The sequence below is a fragment of the Scyliorhinus torazame genome, chromosome 2 (genome assembly GCF_047496885.1).
Source record: "Scyliorhinus torazame isolate Kashiwa2021f chromosome 2, sScyTor2.1, whole genome shotgun sequence".
In the NCBI taxonomy this organism is placed as follows: Eukaryota; Metazoa; Chordata; class Chondrichthyes; order Carcharhiniformes; family Scyliorhinidae; genus Scyliorhinus; species Scyliorhinus torazame.
Genome location: NC_092708.1, coordinates 245,521,836 through 245,542,248, shown reverse-complemented (window position 1 = coordinate 245,542,248; position 20,413 = coordinate 245,521,836). Strand labels below are relative to the sequence as shown.

At 48.0% G+C, this 20,413-nt stretch overlaps 1 protein-coding gene across 3 annotated transcripts in view; it reads right to left on the bottom strand.

Moving 5' to 3' along the window:
• LOC140396948 (peroxisomal N(1)-acetyl-spermine/spermidine oxidase-like) overlaps positions 1-20,413 on the bottom strand; it is a 77,787-nt gene that overhangs the window by 6,148 nt on the left and 51,226 nt on the right. For 2 of the 3 annotated variants that reach the window (XM_072485909.1, XM_072485918.1), the window contains 4 exons: positions 17,525-17,632; positions 16,714-16,966; positions 5,938-6,050; positions 4,105-4,265 (listed from right to left, as the gene is read on the bottom strand). In XM_072485909.1, coding sequence (XP_072342010.1) covers positions 4,105-4,265; positions 5,938-6,050; positions 16,714-16,966; positions 17,525-17,632 — 635 coding nt within the window. The remainder of the gene's footprint in view (positions 1-4,104; positions 4,266-5,937; positions 6,051-16,713; positions 16,967-17,524; positions 17,633-20,413) is intronic. The other variant, XM_072485927.1, reaches the window with a different exon arrangement.

The following is a 20,413-nucleotide window of genomic DNA, read 5'->3' as shown; positions in this document are numbered from 1 at the left end:
CTGGAATCAGGGAAATGATTACAGTGCGGCAGACAAAAAGCTTTTCATTATTGCGGAATGTAGGTTCATCAGCATGAGGGATGACAATATTGGAATGAGTGTAATATCTTCCACACAACAAATGATATGGCTGCGTAACCGCTTTGTGCAACATCTTCTCTAAGTCCGCAAGCATGACCCCAACCTTCCAGTTGCGTGCCATTTTAACTCAACACCTTGCTCATGCCCACATATCCATCCTTGGCCTGCTGCAATGGTCCAGTGAATCCCAACACAAGCTGGAGGATCAGCACTCATCTTCCGATCAGGCACTTTACAGCCCCAGGACACAACATTGAGTTCAACAACTTTCCACTGTGACCTTTTTCCTCCACCTTAAACCCTTTTTTTTACATCCCAGACATTGTCGCAATGCAAACCCCCCCCCTCTGTCCACCCAACTGGGTCGGCGAATCGCCGGGGGCTGGCGTGAATCCCGCCCCCGCCGGTTGCCGGATTCTCCGGCACCGGAGATTCGGCGGGGGCGGGAATCGCGGCGCGCCGGTTGGCGGCCCCCCCCCCCCCGCGATTCTCCGGCCCGGATGGGCCGAAGTCCCGCTGCTAAAATGCCTGTCCCGCCGGCGTAGATTAAACCACCTACCTTACCGGCGGGACAAGGCGGCGCGGGAGGGCTCCGGGGTCCTGGGGGGGGGGGGGGGGGGGGGGGCTATCTGGCCCCGGGAGGTGCCCCCATGGTGGCCTGGCTCGCAATCGGGGCCCACCGATCCGCGGGCGGGCCTGTGCAATAGGGGCACTCTTTTCCTTCCGCCTTCACCACGGTCTCCACCATGGCAGAGGCGGAAGAGACTCCCTCCACTGCGCATGCGCGGGAATGCCGTCAGCGGCCGTTAACGCTCCCGCGCATGCGCCCCCGGAGATGTCATTTCCGCGCCAGCTGGCCGGGCACCAAAGGCCTTTTCCGCCAGCTGGCGGGGCGGACATTCGTCCGGCGCGGGCCTAGCCCCTTAAGGTTGGGGCTTGGCCCCCCCAAGATGCGGAGCATTCCGCACCTTTGGGGCGGCGCGATGCCCGACTGATTTGCGCCGTTTTGGGCGCCAGTCGGCGGACATCGCGCCGATACCGGAGAATTTCGCCCCCTTTTTTCAGATTCCAGAATCCACATTATTTTGCTTATTTTATATATAAATAGTTGTCTTGTTGGTTAACAGAGGCTGCAGTGCCACATCGCCATGCAATGTGCAACATTTGCAGCCTTGGAGGGGAGGGAGAATGTAACGAGCCAGGGGCGTCATTCTCCGCCGGCGGGAGTCTCCGTTTTGCCGGCGCCCGGGGGTTTCCCGATGGCGTGGGGCTGCCCCACAATGGGAAACCCCATTGACCGGCCGGTGTAACGGAGCATCCTGCCAGCGGGTCGGGGCAGAAATGTGGCGGGGCGGGATGGTGAATTTCGCTCAAGATCTCCCAAAACCTCAGGCTATGAAATGGTTGGTGGTTTCATGGAAGAGTGCAAAGTTAAACAAACTTAGGTTTGATTCAAGGTGTGAATTCGCTGAGCTCACTGAAGACAGTGAGTGAAAGGGACTGCGAACATTGGTTTTGGCATCCCATGGCTGAAAAGGGGCGGCACGGTAGCACAGTGGTTAGCACTGTTTCTTCACAGCACCAGGGTCCCAGGTTCAATTTCAGGCTTGGGTCACTGTCTGTGCGGAGCCTGCACGTTCTCCCCGTGTCTGCGTGGGTTTCCTCCGGGTACTCCGGTTCCCTCCCATAAGTCCTTGTTAGTTGAATTGGAATTTTGAATTCTCCCTCAGTGTACCTGAACAGGCGCTGGAGTGTGGCAACTAGGGGTTTTTCACAGTAACTTCATTGCGGTGTTAATGTAAGCCTACTTGTGACACTAATAAAGATTATTATGATTATAAGGGGAAACATGACTTATGTTCGCATTACTGATTGCTCTCCAATAATCGCTGAGTGTGCGTAGTGAGATGAGGACCAGAATTGACAATACTGGACTTGACAATATTGCTGTTTTGATCAAATAAGTTTAAAAAAAAGTTAGAGTACCCAATTCCTTTTTGGCAATTTAGGGACAATTTAGCATGACCAATCTACCGACCATGCACATCTTTATGGGCTGTGGGGGTGAGACCCACGCAGTCATGGGGAGAATGTGCATACTCCACATGGACAGTGACATGATCAAATTGTTTAATCAAATCATTCGTGACCAGTTACCGGGAAGGCTGACAAATGAGTAACAGCCGCTTATGGATGCCCTTTTATCAAACAATGCCTTAACAAGGAGCCCTCTAGGGCAGCACGGTGGTGCAGTGGTTAGCACAGCTGCCTCACGGCACCGCGGTCCCAGGTTCGATCCTGGCTCTGGGTCACTGTCTGTGTGGAGTCTGCACATTCTCCCCGTGTTTGCGTGGGTTTCGCCCCCACAACCCAAAGATGTGCAGGGTAGGTGGATTGGCCATGCTAAATTGCCCCTTAATTGGAGAAAAATGAATTGGATACTCTAAATTTATAAAAAAATAACAAGGAGCCCTCGGGAGTAGAGCAGAGGGAATCACATTCATAACAACATTAAGGGTGCAATTCTCCCAAATAATTTCTTGGTTAATTTGTGGCGTGTTTTTCAGGGAGTTTCCCATCGGCTCTGCCGGCAAGTTCACCACCGTTATTCAATGACACTTAGTCACTTTTTTGAACCCTGGGAAGTTTCTCATCGGTTTAGTCCACACTTAGACCAACACTGATTGGCGCCTGGTTGCAGCCTCCCTGGAGGGGCCAGTGAATCGATGGAGACGGCTGGAACCCGGGCGAATAGGTCGTAAGTAGTTTTACGCCCTACTTCCGCGAGCGTCATTCGGTCCCGCCCATTTGGGGCAAGGTTCCGACTCCGTCTCGAGGGACTCTGTTGAATCTCATGAGGCGCGGAGACTGTCGGGATGCTCACTGCAGGCCTCTCCTGGTACTCTCCGGCCGCATTGTGTTCTTGCTTGAGTGCAACGCAGCCAGAGAATCGAGCCCAGATATAATGTTCAGTAGTTATCTTTTTTACTTTCTTCTTTTTTTATAAATTTAGAGTACCCAATTCCTTTTTTCCAATCAAGGGGCAATTTAGCATGGCCAATTCACCTACCCTGCACATCTTTGGGTTGTGGGGATGAAACCCACGCAAACACGTGGAGAATGTGCAAACTCCACACGGACAGTGATCGAGAGCCGGGATCGTACCTGGGACCTCGGCGCCGTGAGGCAGCAATGCTAACCACTGTGCCACCGTGCTGCTTTAGCAGTTAAGTTGGTAACAACTGAACATGCACAGGTGATAACAGTTTATCCCCCATGCACATGCAGCATTTTATAGAAGCTTTGAACTTTGCCACATAAGAGTATTTGCTGGAAGTCCAGATGGTTATTAAAATGCATTAAATGCGAAGTTCAGTCCTTACTTTGCACAGAATGAATTGAACCCCATCTGCGGGATATCATACATCACACGCCATTCTTACTTGGACATGTTCCTTTATTGTTCCTGTTTCAATATTGTGCCTTTTCTTATCTAATATCCTTGTGGGGGCCACCCACAGCATGAGAAATATGAACAGGCAATAAATTTAGCCCTGAATGCATGGCGTGCACCTGGAGGCCAAATAACACAAAGAATAGGGAGCCCAGCATTTCTCTAGTTAGTGTCAGCAGTCTGGGTTTCTGATAAGCTGAAAAAATACTCATCAGCTTTGGTTTCTCATTTGCTCTGTTTCTCATTTGCTCTGTCTATCCTGTGACACTGTTCTATGTAATATGCATGTGTGAATGTTGAGTAAGAACAAGATTGGACTGAGTCAAGCACTGTTGAAGAGTACAGTAATTTGCTATCACAAATCAAGATATTAAGAATTGCCACTTGGGTGAGGTGCTGGAGGCCAGTCAGCATAGGAAACCTCACTTTTTGTACTAATTTAAAGTTCCAAGAAAGGTGATGAGAACGCTGGAGGAAGAAAATATTATGCCTAATAATCTGTTCAGCATTTAGAATTCTAAGAATATTACCTCAAACTATGAGTTTGACTACTATATGGTGTGACTTACCGGAGAAGTTCCCTCTGTTGCCTGTGGTAAGGGTTCAGCCAGCATGTCAATCATATCTCCGGTTGAGTTGATGGATATATGGGAGTAAGAGCCCTGGGTGTAAGGGTTACTGAACCATTTTGTCACAAAAATGCTTTTTGGTGCTGGAAGTGAAGGTCTCCCTGTAAGATATCACAGTGGTTATTGAACCAGAATTAGTATAGATCCCACAACAATGCCCAAATAATTGCTCCCAAAATCATAATCTGCATGCTGCAATCCTGAAATAAAAGCATAAGGCGCTGGGAACAATGAGTAGATCTGACAGCATCTGGGGAGAGAGAAACAGAGTTAACCTTTCAAGTAGATGACCTTTCATCAGAACTTGAAAATGTTCGAGATAAACAACTGTCAAAGAAATGCAGAGCCGGGAAAAAGGCAGAAGCAGAAAAAGAAAAAAAAGAAGAAGATCTGTCCCCTTGATATCAAAGCATCATTTGACCGAGTTTGGCATCAAGGAGCCCGAGCAAAACTGGAGTCAATGGGCATCAGGGAAATCTCTCTTCTGGTTGGAGTCATACCTAGCACTAAGAATGATGGCTGTGGTTGTTGGAAGTCAATCATAGTTCCAAACTATCACTGCAAGAGTTCCTCAGGGTAGTGTCCTAGGCCCAACCATCTTTGGCTGCTTCATCACTGGAGATGTTCACTGATGATTGTACTATGTTCAGCACCATTTGTGACTTCTCAGATACTGAAGCAGTCCATGTCCACATGCAGCAAGACTTGGACAATATCCAGGTTGGGCTGACAAGTGGCAAAATTCACGCCAGATAATCCCAAGGAATGACCATCTTCTACAAGACTCTAACTATTGTCCCTTGACGTTCAATGGTATTACCATTGCTGAATCCTCCACTATCAACACCTTTGGGGGTTACCATTGACCAGAAACTGAACTGGACCAGCCACATAAGTATTGTGGCTACAAAAGCAGGTCAGAGGCTAGGAATCCTGTGTTGAATAACTCTCTTCCTGACTCACCAAAGCTTGTCTAGCTTCGACAAGGCACAGGTCAGGAGTGTGATGGAATATTCTCCACTTGCCTGGATGAGTGCAGCTCCAACAACACACCATCAGGACAAAGCAGTCTGCTTGATTCGCACCCTTTCCACAAACATTCAGTCCCCCCACCACCAACGAACAGTGAAAACAGTGATAAGATACCATCTACAAGATACACTGCAAGAACTCACCAAGGCTCCATTGATAGCACCGTTCAAATCACAACAGCTATCATCTAGAAGGACAAGGGCAGCAGACACATGGGAACACCACCACTTGGAAGCTCCACTCCAAGTCACTCACCATCTTGACTTGGAAATATATCACCATTGCTTCACTGTCGCTGGGTGAAATCCTGGAGCACCCTCCCTAGCAGCACTGTGAGGTGTACATACACCGCATTGACTACAGCGGTTCAAGAATCAGTTCACCACCATCTTCTCAAGGTCAATTAGGGATGGGCAACAAATGCTGGTCAAGCTAACGATGCCCACATCCCATGAATTAATATTAAAAATAGATTGGGAGGAGGGCAGGTATAGTTAAATTATCAAAGGTATGATAAAGAAAGCCTTAATGAGACAAAATAGAAACCTAATTCAAACTGTTTGGATCTTGCTGCCATTTTTTCTGATTTATTATCAGGGCTGGTTATCAAAGGAACTTCTATCGAGAATCATTATCAGAAGATTTCGTTTATAAAAGCTGTTTGATTGAGCTAGCCCATCCAATCCATTTATTTCAATACACTTATCTCATTATATTTATTCCCAAGGTTACAATTCGTACCGGTAAAGTGTCTGAAAAGCTTGGTGAAATTTGCAGCCACTTCCTCAGGACTCAGAGATTCCACAAACTCTGCCTCTTTTCCAGAAATTGTTCCCACAAGGACATGCCCATACCTTTGAAGCAAAAAGCCAAACTTTAGTCGACGGTGATTTAATGTGCAAGAAAACAGAGTAAGAAGTCTTACAACACCAGGTTAAAGTCCAACAGGTTTGTTTCGAATCACTAGTTTTTGTAGCACTGCTCCTTCCTCAGGTGAATGAAGAGGTGGGTTCCACAAACACATATATAGACAAATTCAATGATGCAAGACGATACTTTGAATGCGAGTCTTTGCAGGTAATTAAGTCTTTACAGGACTAGATGGAGCAACTGGACAGAGGGATAATCACAGGTTAAAGACGTGTAAATTGTCTCAAGTCAGGACAGTTGGTAGGATTTTGCAAGCCCAGGCCAGATGGTGGGGGGTGAATGTAATGCGACATGAATCAAAGGTCCCAGTTGAGGCCGTACTCATGTGTGCAGAACTTGGCTATAAGTTTCTGCTCGGTGATTCTGCGTTGTCGCGCATCCTCAAGGCCGCCTTGGAGAATGCTTACCCGAAGATCAGAGGCTGAATGCCCTTGACTGCTGAAGTGTTCCCCGACTGGAAAGGAACATTCCTACCTGGCGATTGTCGCGCGAACACTTCGAATTTAAACCGGGTGATGGAAGTTTTAACCTGAAGATACTGAGAGAATGGGAGCCAATGCAATCAGCAAGGACAGGGATGATAGGCAACCAAGATTTATTGTGGGGTATGATTGCAGAGCAGAATTTTGGATGCGCTGACGTTTAGGGAAGGTCAGCGATTAAGGATGGAAGGCCAACTAAGGGAACATTTGAATTGTCGAGTTTGGAGGGAGCAAAGGCATGGAGGAAGGCAGGCTGCAGCTGATAGGTGAGGCCTGTGATGTTACAGAGGTTACAATGAGCAGTTTGTACAGTGAAGAATCTATAGTTTCAGAAGCTCAGCTCAGATTAAATTCGGTAAAGAGGTTGTGAACAGTTTGCTTCACCCAAAAGCGTCGGCCAGCGAATTGGATAGAATTAGTGCTAACAACATGGAGCTTTTGGTGGAAGTCAGAGATGATGGCTTTGGCCTTCTTATGGGAGTGAATTGCAGTTCAGTCTGAATGTCAGACAACCAATCTGACTGTACAGAAATCATATCAGGGTGGAGAGAGACGAGCGAGAGATAGAGCTTGGCGTTGTTGATGTACTTGTGGAAGCAAGGCCCAAAGTATTTGGATGACGTTGCTCGGGGGAAGCATATAGATGAAATGAAATGAAAAATGAAATGAAAATCGCTTATTGTTACAAGTAGCCTTCAAATGAAGTTACTGTGAAAAGCCCCTAGTCGCCACATTCCGATGCCTGTTCGGGGTGGCTGGTACGGGAACCACCCGGGAAGATGGGGATGAGGAGGGGGCCAAGGATAGATTCTTGAGGCCCTCAGGAGGGAAAGTGGCAACAGGGAGAGAAGCAATTTCTTCTGAGGCTCTAGCTACGTTCGTGTAAGAGTGGAACCAAGTGAGGGCAGAGCCTCTGATCGAGGTAACGGAGGGGGATGGTATCATTAACCATGTTAAAAGTTGCTCGGAGGTTGAAGAGAACAAGGAGGAATAGCGCACCAGGATCACAATCAGACAGGATGCTATGTGTAATCTTTTTTTCGTTAAGGGGCAATTTAGAATGGCCAATCTACCCTGCACATCTTTGGGTTGTGGGGGTGAGACCTACGCAGATACGGGGAGAATGTGCAAACTCCACACGGACAGTGATCTGGGGCTGGGATTCAAACCCGGGTCCTCAGCAGTGTGAAGCAGCAGTGCTAATCATTATGCCACCATGCTGCCCAGCCACGTGTAATCGTGACTAGGACATTACAACGAGTGGAAGAAGCCGGAACGGAGAGATTCAAACTTGTTAATGGGAAAAATGGGCACAGATTAATTAAACCACAATGCGATGGAGTAGTAGTTGTCAATGAGGTGAGGAGTCAAGTGTTGTAACTTACAAATCCTGCGCATCAGTATTTATTTTCAGTCTCCTTGTGCCTCCTGCTCCCCCTGCTGGTACGTTTACCTTTAAATTTAGTTTATTCAGACAAAATAACAGTACAACAGAAGGTTCTGAAGAAATGTAGGCATTTAACCACAAAAATAAATTCCATGGACTGCATATGTGGTTTGATTCTTTTTAGATGCACCTTTCAATTGTTTAATGCTGTAACATATACAAGATGGCACTGGTACCTCGCGAGAGCCACTCCCATCAGATGCCTTTTCAAAGGCTGTGTTCAATACAATTAGTGGTGGCAGCAGAGGTAGATTAGTTGCCACTTGCTGCCATTTTGTCTTGACAAAAATGGGCAGTTTTTACATTTTATTTCAGAGTGTGGCCAGTGGTTTAGGTCCAGTTGCATACTTGGATTGAATGCACATTAGCAATCTTGTGCACTTGTGTCAGCATTACTCTGTTGAATAGGAACAGAAATTAAAAGGGAGCAGATTTTGACCTTCAACGTTTACTTCAGAACTAAGCCTTTTATTTTTTTTTCCAATTAAGGGGCAATTTCGCATGGCCAATCCACCTACCCTGCACATCTTTGGATTGTGGGGGTGAGACCCACACAGACAAGGGGAGAATGTGCAAACTCTACTTCAGAACCAAACCTTTTAAAGATAGTGGGCAGGATTCTCTGTTCCGCCAGCCACGTGTTTCACGGCCATGCACCGTTCGCTGGTAGTAAGATTCTATCTTAGCGCTGATTGTCAATGGGATTTCCCATTGTAACTGCCATGAAACCCGCTATTGGGGGTGCGCTGCCGGTGTGAAAATTGAATCACAACGACCAGAAAATTCCAGCCAGTGTTTCATCTCATTGAAACTTCCTAATGCACTGGAACTGAACTTGTCAAAATACAGAACAAATATTAACTTGAATGCTGGATAAACTCAGCAGGTCTGGTAGCACATGTGGAGAGAAACAGAGTTAACGTTTCAGATCTAAACCACCCTTTTATAGACAGCTGTTGGGAAATTTAAATTCAGTTGCTTAAATAAATCTACAATAAAAATAGTTAGCGTCAGTAATGTTGACCCGTAAATTACAGGATCATCGTAAAAATCCAACTGATTCACTAATGCCCTGAATGGAAATAAACCTGCTGCCCTTACCCAGTCTGGCCTAGATGTGGCTCCAAACCCACAGCAATATGGTTAACTCTAAAGTCTTAACAAATCACTCAATTGTATCAAAACCATTATGACAGATTGAGAAAGTCAAGAAGGTAGCTCACACCAGCTTCTCAAGGACTCTTAGGGATGAGCAAGAATTGCTTGCCTTGCTAATAATTGCCAGCCTTGCCAATGAAACCATCATCCTATGAGTGAATGCATTTTTAAAAAGGTACTGGTAAACATTAATGTGCCAATTAAAAAAAAATTACAACGCTAAAACATCACTTATCCCTGATTTCATAAATGCTGCATTATCAACCTAGCAAGACCATTGTTAATTCAGTATAACTGTGGCGAGTTCAACCTTTTGAAAATTTGGCGCAAGTGCAGATTAAGATGGAAATCCTAAAGTTGTGGTCTGTCATTCATTATTCTGCCACAGTCAGGGGACTGGAACACCATTCACCCTCAGAGAAATAAATTATTTTGCTGAGAGTTTTCCCTTTTTCTCTCCCACTTCATTGTTAGAAAGTCCCTAAAGAGTTAAACCTTGTTCAATGATGTGTAACTGGAGAGTTCCAAATTCCTACCACCCTTTGTGTGAATGGATGTACTGTACATATATCTCCAGGAGACATTTGATAAGGTGCCGCATCAAAGGTTATTGTGGAAAATAAAAGTTTATGGTGTAGGTGCTGATATATTGGCATGGATTGAAGATTGGCCAGCTAACAGGAAATAGAGAGTTGGCATAAATAGGTAGTTTTCTGGTTGGCAGGGTGTGATGAGCAGTTTGCCACAGGGATCAGGAGTGGGGCCTCAACTTTACACAATTTAATTAAATAACTTGAATGAAGGGTCCGAAGGTATAGTCGCTAAATTTACTGACAACTCATAAATCGGTAGGAAAGTAATGTGAAGATGCCATAACAAGTCTACAAAGGAATATGGATAGGTTAAGTGAATGGGCAGAAATCTGGTCAATGGAGTATAATGTGGGCAAATGTGAAATTACCCATTTTGTCAGGAAGAATAAAAAATAAGCTTTTTATCTAAATGGTAAGAGGCAGCAGAACTCTGAGGTACAGGGAGATTTGGGTGTCCTAGTGCACAAATCACCAAAGACTAGCATAAAGGTACAGCAAGTAATTAGGAAAACTAATAAAATGTTTTGTTTATTGTGAGGGGAATTAAATACAAAAGTAGGCAGGTTATACTGGCCGGACGGTCGCACTGTTGCTTCACAGAGCCAGGGTCCCAGGTTTGATTCCCAGCTTGGGTCACTGGCTGTGCGAAGTCTGCACGTTCTCCCCGTGTCTGCGAGGGGTTCCTCAGGGTGCTCCCGTCTCCTCCCACAAGTCTTGAAAGACGTGCTTGTTAGGTGAATTGGACATTCTGAATTATCGTTCAGTGTACCCGAACAGGAGTCTGAGTGTGGAAATAGGGGATTTCCACAGTAACTTTGTTGCAGTGTTAATGTAAGTCTACTTGTGACAATAAAGCTTATTATTATTATTACTTCAATTGTACAGAGCATTGGTGAGACAACATCTGGAGTACTGCACTGGTCTCCTAATTTGAGGAGGGATGTAGTTGCATTAGAGGCCATTCAGAGGAGGTTCACTAGATTGATTCAAGTTGAGGGGTTTGGTTTTATGAAGAGAAATTGAGAAGTTTAAGCCTCTACTCTCTCAAGTTTAGAAGAATGAGAGGAGATCTAATTGAGGTATATAAGATGATAAAGGTATTGACAAAGTAGACGTAGAGCAGATGCTTCCTCTTATGGGGAAATCTAGAACGAGAGCCCATTGTTTTAGGCTAAGGGGTAACAGATTTAACACATGGATGAGAAGAAATTACTTTTCTTAAAGGGTCATGAATCCGTGGAATTCACTACCCCAGAGTGCGTTGGATGTCAGGCCATTGAGTAAATTGCAGGAGGAGATGGATTTTTAATTAGTATTTGAATGAAGGGTTATGGAAAATGGGCAGGAAAGTGGAGTTGAGGCTGAAAGGAGATCAACCATGATTGCATTGAATGGCGGAGGGGGCTCGAGGAGCTAAATTGCCGACTCCTGCTCCTAATTCTTATGTTCTTATTTAAGGAAAGATGTAAATGCATTGGAAGCAGTTCAGGTAAGGTTTACTAGTCTGTGATGAACGGTTACTGCCTTATCATCATGTAAGGTGATGTCCCCTTTAAGACCAGGCTTGGAACCTTGGGGACTCCGCCACTGGCTCCGCCCATCTGGGAGCCATACATAAAGGCCTGCCTCATGGTCTGTATAGCAGTCAGCTCTCGTCCAAATCTGTAGCATAGTTATTAGCCTAATAAAGCCTTCTTTACAGTTTAATCTCTAAGCATCATTATTGAGGGTACCTCAATTTATTGGGCTAAACTAGATTCAGGATGGACGCAGGCCTAAAACCAGAGAAGCTCAATCTGGAAGCACGAACGCCGGAGGCAAAGGACATTTTTTAATACTGGCTGCGGTGCTTCGAGGCCTACCTGGACTCCGCAGAGACTTCCATTCTGGGGCCACGCAAGCTGCGTCTACTCCACGCCCGGGTGAGTCACAGAATCTCCGCCACGCTCGAAAAGGTGACGACTTATGGGGAAGCGATTGAGTTTCTCCGCAAGCGGTATGTCAAACCCGTCAATGAGGTGCACGCCCGGCATCTGCTCTCTACCTGCCGGCAGCGCTCGGGGGAATCGCTCGACGAGTTTGTTGAGAAACTCACCGCGCTGGCCAGGGACTGTGACCATCAGGATGTGACAGGGGAAGTCCATATGAACCTGCACATCAGAGATTCTTTCGTGTCCGGCATCTGCTCGACCTACATCCGGCAGCGACTGCTCGAAAACGGGGCAAAAGACCTCCAGGAGACGCTAACGCTCGCCTCCTCGCTGGAGGTGGCCCGACACAACTTGGGTACGTACCCCGCGGACTCTGCCAGTCCCCCCCGGACCTCCTCAGACTTGCCCGTATTACAGGCCTGCGCCACGTGGCGACCCGCTCACCATGGGGGCACACCTTGCTACTTCTGCGGGCAGAGCCAGCACCCACGCCCACGCTGCCCAGCCCGCTCCGCGATCTGCAGCGACTGCGGGAATAAAGGGCACTTTGCGAGGGTCTGCCTGGCCAGACCCAGGGGCCAGAAAAACAAAGAACAGCCGGCCCGAAAATCGGGCTCCCAGGCCCGCAGGCCTCGCAATGCTGCTGCGCACCGACCCGACACGTCCTCTTCTGACGCGTCATCAGCCTCGTGCGAATCATGGGAGCGGCCATCTTCTCGACCCGACACGTGCGACCAACGGCAGCGGCCATTTTACGACTCCGACTACCCGCGACTGGGTGCGATCACCCTCGATCAAACTCGGCCAAAACACCTGCAGGACTCCATGATGCAGGCCCAGGTCAACGGGCACGACACTGCATGCCTCTTCGACTCCGGGAGCACGGAGAGCTTTATCCACCCTGAAACGGTAAGGCGCTGCTCCCTATGCACCCATCCCACATCCCAAACCATAGCCCTCGCATCTGGGTCCCACTCGGTACAAATCACGGGGTACCGTATTGCGGATCTCTCGATCCAGGGTGCCAAATACACCCGTTTCAAATTTTATATCCTCCCTCCCCTCTGTGCCCCCCTGCTGCTCGGACTGGATTTCCAGTGCAGCCACCGAAGCCTGACACTGAAGTTTGGCGGACCCTTGCCCCCCCTTACGGTGTGCTGCCTTGCGACACTGAAAGTCGCACCCCCCTCGCTATTCGCTAACCTCACTCCTGACTGTAAGCCCGTCGCCACCAGGAGCCGGCGCTACAGTGCCCAAGATATGGCTTTTATCAAGTCAGAGGTCCAGCGTTTACTGGGAGAGGGGGTCATCGAAGCCAGCAACAGCCCTTGGAGAGCGCAAGTGGTGGTAGTCCGGTCCGGGGAGAAGAAACGGATGGTCGTGGATTATAGCCAGACCATAAACCGATTCACGCAGCTTGATGCGTACCCCCTTCCTCGCATCGCGGAAATGGTAAATCGGATCGCCCAATACCGAGTCTTTTCCACGGTCGACCTCAAATCTGCCTACCACCAGCTCCCCATCCGACCAAAAGACCGCCCCTATACTGCCTTCGAAGCAGCCGGCCGGCTCTTCCACTTCCTCAGGGTCCCCTTTGGTGTCACAAATGGGGTCTCCGTCTTTCAAAGGGCGATGGACCAAATGGTGGACCAGTACGGTTTGCGGGCTACATACCCGTACTTGGACAATGTCACCATCTGCGGCCATGATCAGCAGGACCATGACGCTAACCTCAAAAAGTTCCTCCAGACCGCCTGAGCCCTTAACCTGACCTATAACGAGGGCAAATGCGTTTTCCACACCACCCGGCTGGCCATCCTCGGCTATGTCGTGGAAGACGGGGTCCTAGGTCCCGACCCCGACCGCATGCGCCCCCTTAAGGAACTCCCTCTCCCCCGCAGCCTCAAGGCCCTCAAACGGTGCTTGGGGCTTTTCTCCTATTACGCCCAGTGGGTCCCCAAGTATGCGGACAAAGCCCGCCCACTCCTAAAGACCACCACTTTTCCCCTCTCGGCCGAGGCCCAATTGGCCTTCAACCGCATCAAGGCCGACATCATCAAGGCCGCCATGCACGCGGTGGACGAAACCATCCCTTTCCAGGTAGAGAGCGATGCATCAGACATCGCCCTGGCTGCTACCCTCAATCAAGGAGGCAGACCAGTAGCGTTCTTCTCCCGAACCCTCACCGCCTCCGAGATTCGACACTCTGCAGTCGAAAAGGAGGCACAAGCCATTGTGGAGGCTGTGCGGCGCTGGAGACACTACCTCGCCGGTAGGAGGTTTACCCTCGTCACCGACCAACGGTCGGTCGCCTATATGTTCGATAACACGCAACGGGGCAAAATAAAGAACAATAAAATTTTGAGGTGGAGGATCGAACTCTCCACCTACTCGTACGATATCAAGTATCATCCAGAGGAGCTCAACGAGCCCCCAGATGCCCTGTCCCGCGGCACATGCGCCAACGCGCAGGAGGACCGCCTGCAAGCCATCCACAATGACCTCTGCCACCCGGGGGTTACCCGGCTCGTCCATTTCATCAAGTCCCGCAACCTACCTTACTCAACCAAGGAGGTCAAGGCCATGGTCAGGGCCTGCCAGGTCTGTGCGGAGTGCAAACTGCACTTCTATCGGCCAGACAAGGTTCGGCTCGTGAAGGCCTCGGGCCCCTTTGAGCGACTGAGCGTGGACTTCAAGGGGCCCCTCCCGTCCACCAACCGTTATGCCTATTTCCTCACCGTGATCGATGAGTTCTCCCGTTTCCCATTCGCCATTCCCTGCACCGACATGACCTCAGCCACGATGATTAAGGCACTGCACAGCATCTTCACCCTGTTCGGTTTCCCTGCTTATATCCACAGCGACCGGGGTACATCATTCATGAGCGATGAACTGCGTCAGTATCTGCTCAGCAAAGGCATCGCCTCGAGCAGAACGACCAGCTATAACCCACGGGGAAAGGGGCAGGTGGAGAGGGAGAACGCGACCGTGTGGAAGGCTGTCCTTCTGGCCCTGCGGTCGAGAAATCTCCCAACCACCCGCTGGCAGGAGGTCCTACCCGATGCCCTACACTCCATTAGGTCACTCCGCTGCACGGCCACAAATGAGACCCCCTCATGAGCGATTGTTTCGCTTCCCCAGGAAGTCTACCTCCGGGGTCTCGCTTCCACCTTGGCTGACGGCTCCGGGACCTGTTTTTCTCCGGAGGCACGCGAGGAGCCATAAAACGGACCCCCCAGATGATAAGGTCCGACTGCTCCACGCCAACCCCAGTTACGCCTACGTGGAGTACTCCGACGGCAGGCAAGATACGGTTTCCCTCCGGGATCTGGCGCCCGCTGGATCCTCCACCACAGACGCCCCTTCCCGCGCCGCTCCCCTGCAGGACCCGTCGCCCCCTACAACACACCCCCTTCCGGCCCTACTACCCGTTGGTGAGCTCCTACCGTGCGCCCCCCCTTGCTCCGCTACCCCCGGCCCTGCCTAGTTCCTCTGCCCCGGCTCCACTACCCCCGGCCCTGCCTAGTTCCTCTGCCCCGACCCGGACCGAAGCTCCGACCGCTGTGCTCCCGGATGTGCCCTCAACCGGGACGTCCGTGCCCGCCGCACCACCGCCTGAACTGAGGAGATCGAGGAGGACGATCCGGCCGCCGAGACGGATGGACCTATGATGGCACTTCACCCCCGCCGGACTCCTTTTTAAACAGGGGGTGAATGTGATGAACGGTTACTGCCTTATCATCATGTAAGGTGATGTCCCCTTTAAGACCAGGCTTGGAACCCTGGGGACTCCGCCTCTGGCTCCGCCCATCTGGGAGCCATACATAAAGGCCTGCCTCATGGTCTGTATAGCAGTCAGCTCTCGTCCAAATCTGTAGCATAGTTATTAGCCTAATAAAGCCTTCTTTACAGTTTAATCTCTAAGCATCATTATTGAGGGTACCTCATAGTCGAATAACAGGAATGGGTGGGTTGTCTTATGAGGAAAGGTGAGGTTTGTATCTACTAGAGTTTAGAAGAATAAGAGGCAACTTGATTGAAACATTTAAGATCCTGAGGGCTATTGACAAAGTGGATATGGAGCGCATGTTTCCACATGTTAGAGAATCTAGAACTAGGGGTCACTGTTAAAAAATAAGGGGCCACTCATTTAAGACGGAGATTAGGAGAACTTTTTCTCTCGGACAGCTATGAATTTCTGGAACTCTCTTCCTCAAAAGGCAGTGGAAGCAAAATCTTTGAATATTATTAAGGAAGAGCTAGATAGATTCTTGATTAACAAGGGAGTGAAAGGTTAACAGCAAGTTCAGTATCTGGGATTGAGGTTACAATCAGATCAGCCATAGTGGAGCAGGCTCAAGGGGCCTACTTCTGCACCTAATTCATATATTTGCATATAAATTTGCCTACCCATCATGTTTGCATGTTAAGATGTGCTTCCTAATTTTACTCCTGAAATTTCTGCCTCTTATTTTTTGACTGTGCCCCCAAGTTTTATAGTCCCCAACTCGCGGTAATAGTTTCCCCTAATCGGTTCCCATATCGGAACCATATCGGTTCCCCTTTCTACCTTGAAAACTTTGATCAAATTACTCCTTAGCTTCCAAATTCCAGGAAATATAATCTTAGTTTGTGTAACCTATCTCATAATATAAGCCTTGGGGTCCAGATACCTGTCTGGTAGATCTACACTGCACCCTCTCCAAGTGCAAAGTATCCTCCCTAAGGTGTGGTGCACAGAACTGCTCATGATATTCCAGGTCTAACCAGGGTTTTGTATAGCTGAAACATGGCTTCTGGCCCCTTGTATGTTCAGCTCTAATTCACTGTTCTATATTTGGTGCACAGCACTTACATGTTCACAGCATTCCCATCTGGTGTGGATATGTTATGCACATTTGAATTATGAATTAATATTTAAGGACATTCCTGCAAAACAGATCACAGTGCTAGATGGATATCAGACATTTTAGTACCTTTCTGTTGGTTTGAACACATAAACAACAGGAACACGTCTCCACCATTCAACCAGGTTGGGCTTCTGGCCAGACAATGGGGTCTCATCCTCCCAAACCAATGCAATTATGTCTATATTTTCATCCCAAAATGGAGTCTCGTACTCCAGGTAAATTTTATTCATTGTACCAAAGCCCATGTTATGAATAGCTTGTAGATGGCCTGCAGGTAGGCTTGGCTGAAACATTGACTGATTACTTGCTTTTAGACAGCCTGTGAATAAGGTAAAAAAAAAGAATGTTTGAAAGATCATTTTTTTCTATTGTTTTTAACTTAATTGTGGTTATAAATTAATCATCACACTAATTGTAATGTTTATTTCTCTGCGCCATTTGATATTGTTAACTTTTTGCTCATACACAGCACAGCTGAAAACTGTGACCAGCATTGTGATAATAAAGCTATCTAACTCCAGAGTAAGTCAAGTAAAGTCACCATAGTCCCAGATAATCATAGGCTGCTTTCCCCTTTGAGGGGGGAGAGCTGACTGCTGGTGATTTAACCGGAGGATCACCACACCTCAGGTAAGGAGCAAGGTTGAGAAGGCGGGGCCTTCATGAATAACTTCATCAGTTACAGAAATTGAACCAGTGCTGTTGGCCTCACTGGACAACACTCTCCAGAATTAGTAAATGATATTAACTCTAAACTATTACATCCTCTTATTTTTACCTGTGATGTCTCTTTATGCAAATCATGTAACATTAATTTTTGTTCTAACGAACACAGTTCATTCTTAATTTTCATTCATCTTCTAATCTTTAAACTAACCTTTTCCTTGGCATCTTCTGAGTTCCCCATTTTTGAAGTGGGAATAATATTGAAAAAAACTGTCATTTGGTTTGTTTAAAAAAGTGCTTCCAAAGTTTTTGCAGCCAACTAGATGAGGAGAAACCAAACATTCATTGCTTGTAGCTGTCAGTCTTTAATTCCAATGTGCACTCCAGTTTTTTTAAACATTAAAGTTCATCAATAGATGGTGAAACCCATCAGTGGGCACCACTGGATGAGGAAACTTGTCCTGTAAAACATGGGCATTTTGGCAAACTTATGTGAGAGGAAAGGAAGGATTAGACTCCTACTACTGGGTGACACGGTGGCACAGTGGTTAGCACTGCTACCTCACAGCACCAGGGACCAGGTTTCAAATCTGGCCTTGGTTGACTGTGTGGAGTTTGCACGTTCTCCCCGTGTCTGTGCGGGTTTCCTCTGGGTGTTCTGGTTTCTACCACACTCCAAAGATACACAGGTTAGGTGGATTGGCCATGCCAAATTGCCCCTCAGTGTGCAGGTTAGGTGGGGTTATGGGGTTAGGGCAGGGGAGTGTGCCTAGGTGGGTTGGTCTTTCAGAGAGTCGGCAGACCCGATGGGGTGAATGGCTTCCTTCTGCACTTGTAGAAATTCTATGGTTCTATGGTACTCCTCTGCTGTCATTTCCATTAAAAATGGTCATTGGACTTGAGATGACCAACATATTGATTACAGTTTACTTTCTTCTGGGATGTGCATGTAAATTTAAATCATTACACATCTGGCAGTTGTTTTCATCCCTCTTTGCTGGCTTGGCCAAGTAGACTTGCCACCCTGGTACTTTTATGGTGACATCTGACATTAACAAAGAAAGGGTGAATGGCCATCCTTTTCTCCAGCTGGCCAATGCTTTTAAAATTGAAGTATAGCTAACACACTACTGATAATTTAGCTGCTCTTCACTTTAAAAATCTGAATTTACAAATGAACATGGTTGATTCAGAGTACTCAATTCCTCTATGCTAGCCATGCATGCACTATTTCCATACAATAGGCAGTCTTCACACTTGCATTCATGTAATAAGTCCGCTGTTATTCACAATTTTGTTTATGTCCTGAACTATATTCTTCTAAGTTTCTTGTTAAGAACTTTTCCACTTTGGGTGAAGGGTGCTCTTTAAACCCAAGTAGTTTTAGTTATTTGTTAGCACAGAGCTTGAGTATTGCTGAAAAAAATTAGACATGCTGTCGAAGCTTTTCATCATGGACTCATCATGACAAACACAAGAATGCCACATTTCAAATATAGCAACAATTTAAACTGTATGAGAAATGCGTGCTGATTGGTTGGCAAGTTGGCTATTTCATACTTTCCGCACCTTTTTCTCATGCAGTCAAAATTGTTGCTCCCTTTGAAATTTGACAATCTTGCATCTGTCCTGGTCACCCCAATTGGGCTGGTAGAAGTAGTGGGGTGGCTGGAGGCAATGCAATCGGGTAAGGACCTAGGTCCGACGGGTACCCGGCGGAATTCTACAAGAAATTCTCAGAGGTATTGGGACCGCGGTTGGTAAGGGCTTTCAATGAGTCAAAGGAGCTGGGAGTACTCCCCCCGACGTTGTCGCAGGCATTGATCTCCCTCATTCTAAAGCGAGATAAGGATCTGGAACAATGTGGGTCATATAGACCTATTTCCCTGTTAAATGTAGATGCCAAACTATTGGTGAAGATCTTGGCCTCGAGGATCGAGAACTGTGTGCCAGGGGTAATAGGGGAGGACCAGATGGGGTTCGTGAAGGGAAGGCATCTGGCGGCAAACATCAGGAGGTTACTTAATGTGATCATGATGCCTCCAAAGGGACACAAGATCAAGGTGGTGGTGGCCATGGACGCAGAAGGCCTTTGATCGAGTGGAGTGGGAATGCCTATGGGAGGTCCTTTGGGGTGGTTTGGGTTTTGGCAGGGATTTGTGGATTGGGTCTGGTTGTTATATCAGGCACCGGGGGCGAGTGTGAGCACGAACCAAATGAGATCAAGTTATTTTAGGTTACACCGGGGTACGAGGCAGGGGTGCCCACTTTCCCAACTGTGGTTTGCCCTGGCTATAGAGCCATTGGCAATGGCACTGAGAACGCCGAGGGTCTGGCAGAGTATAGTACGGGGCGGGGGGGGGGGGGGGGTGCAGCACAGGGTCTCGCTTTATGCGGACAATTTACATCTATACATATCGCACCAGCTGGGGGGGGATTGGAGGAAAAATGGAAATACTAGAGGAATTTGGTGGGTTTTCGGGGTATAAATTGAATATGGGTAAGAGTGAGGTCTTTGTGATCCAGGCGAGGGGACAGGAGAAAACTTTGGGTGACATGCCATTCAAGGTGGTGGGAGGGAGCTTTCGATATTTGGGTATCCAGGGGCGCAGGATTAGGAGCAGCTGCATAAACTGAATCAGGGTCGATTGGTAGAACAGATGAGGGGGGACTTTCGGAGGTGGGATGCGCTCCCGTTGTCACTGGCGAGGCGAGTATAGACAGTGAAAATGACGGTCCTCCCGAAGTTTTTGTTCCTCTTCCAGAGCCTTCCAATCTTTATCCCCACGGTGATCTTTAAAAAAACTAAACGGGGACTTCCGGTTGCGGCTATGCAGAGCTAAGTCACACATTCGGCAGCTCCCGCTAAAAATGTACTTTTGGGCTCTTTTCAGGGACCCCAATGGCATTTTTTTGACGTTTCCCGGTGTGGGAAGGAGATTCCAATAGTTCCCCGACAGTGTATGGCTTGGACCAGGAGCGGGGTGACTAAAAAAGTGGTGGTGAACCCAAAGAAGGTGCGAGGGAGGAAGAGCAAAATGCTGGCGGGCGGGGACCAGGCATCATGGATGCAGTGGGCGCAGGAGCAGCAGGAGGTTAT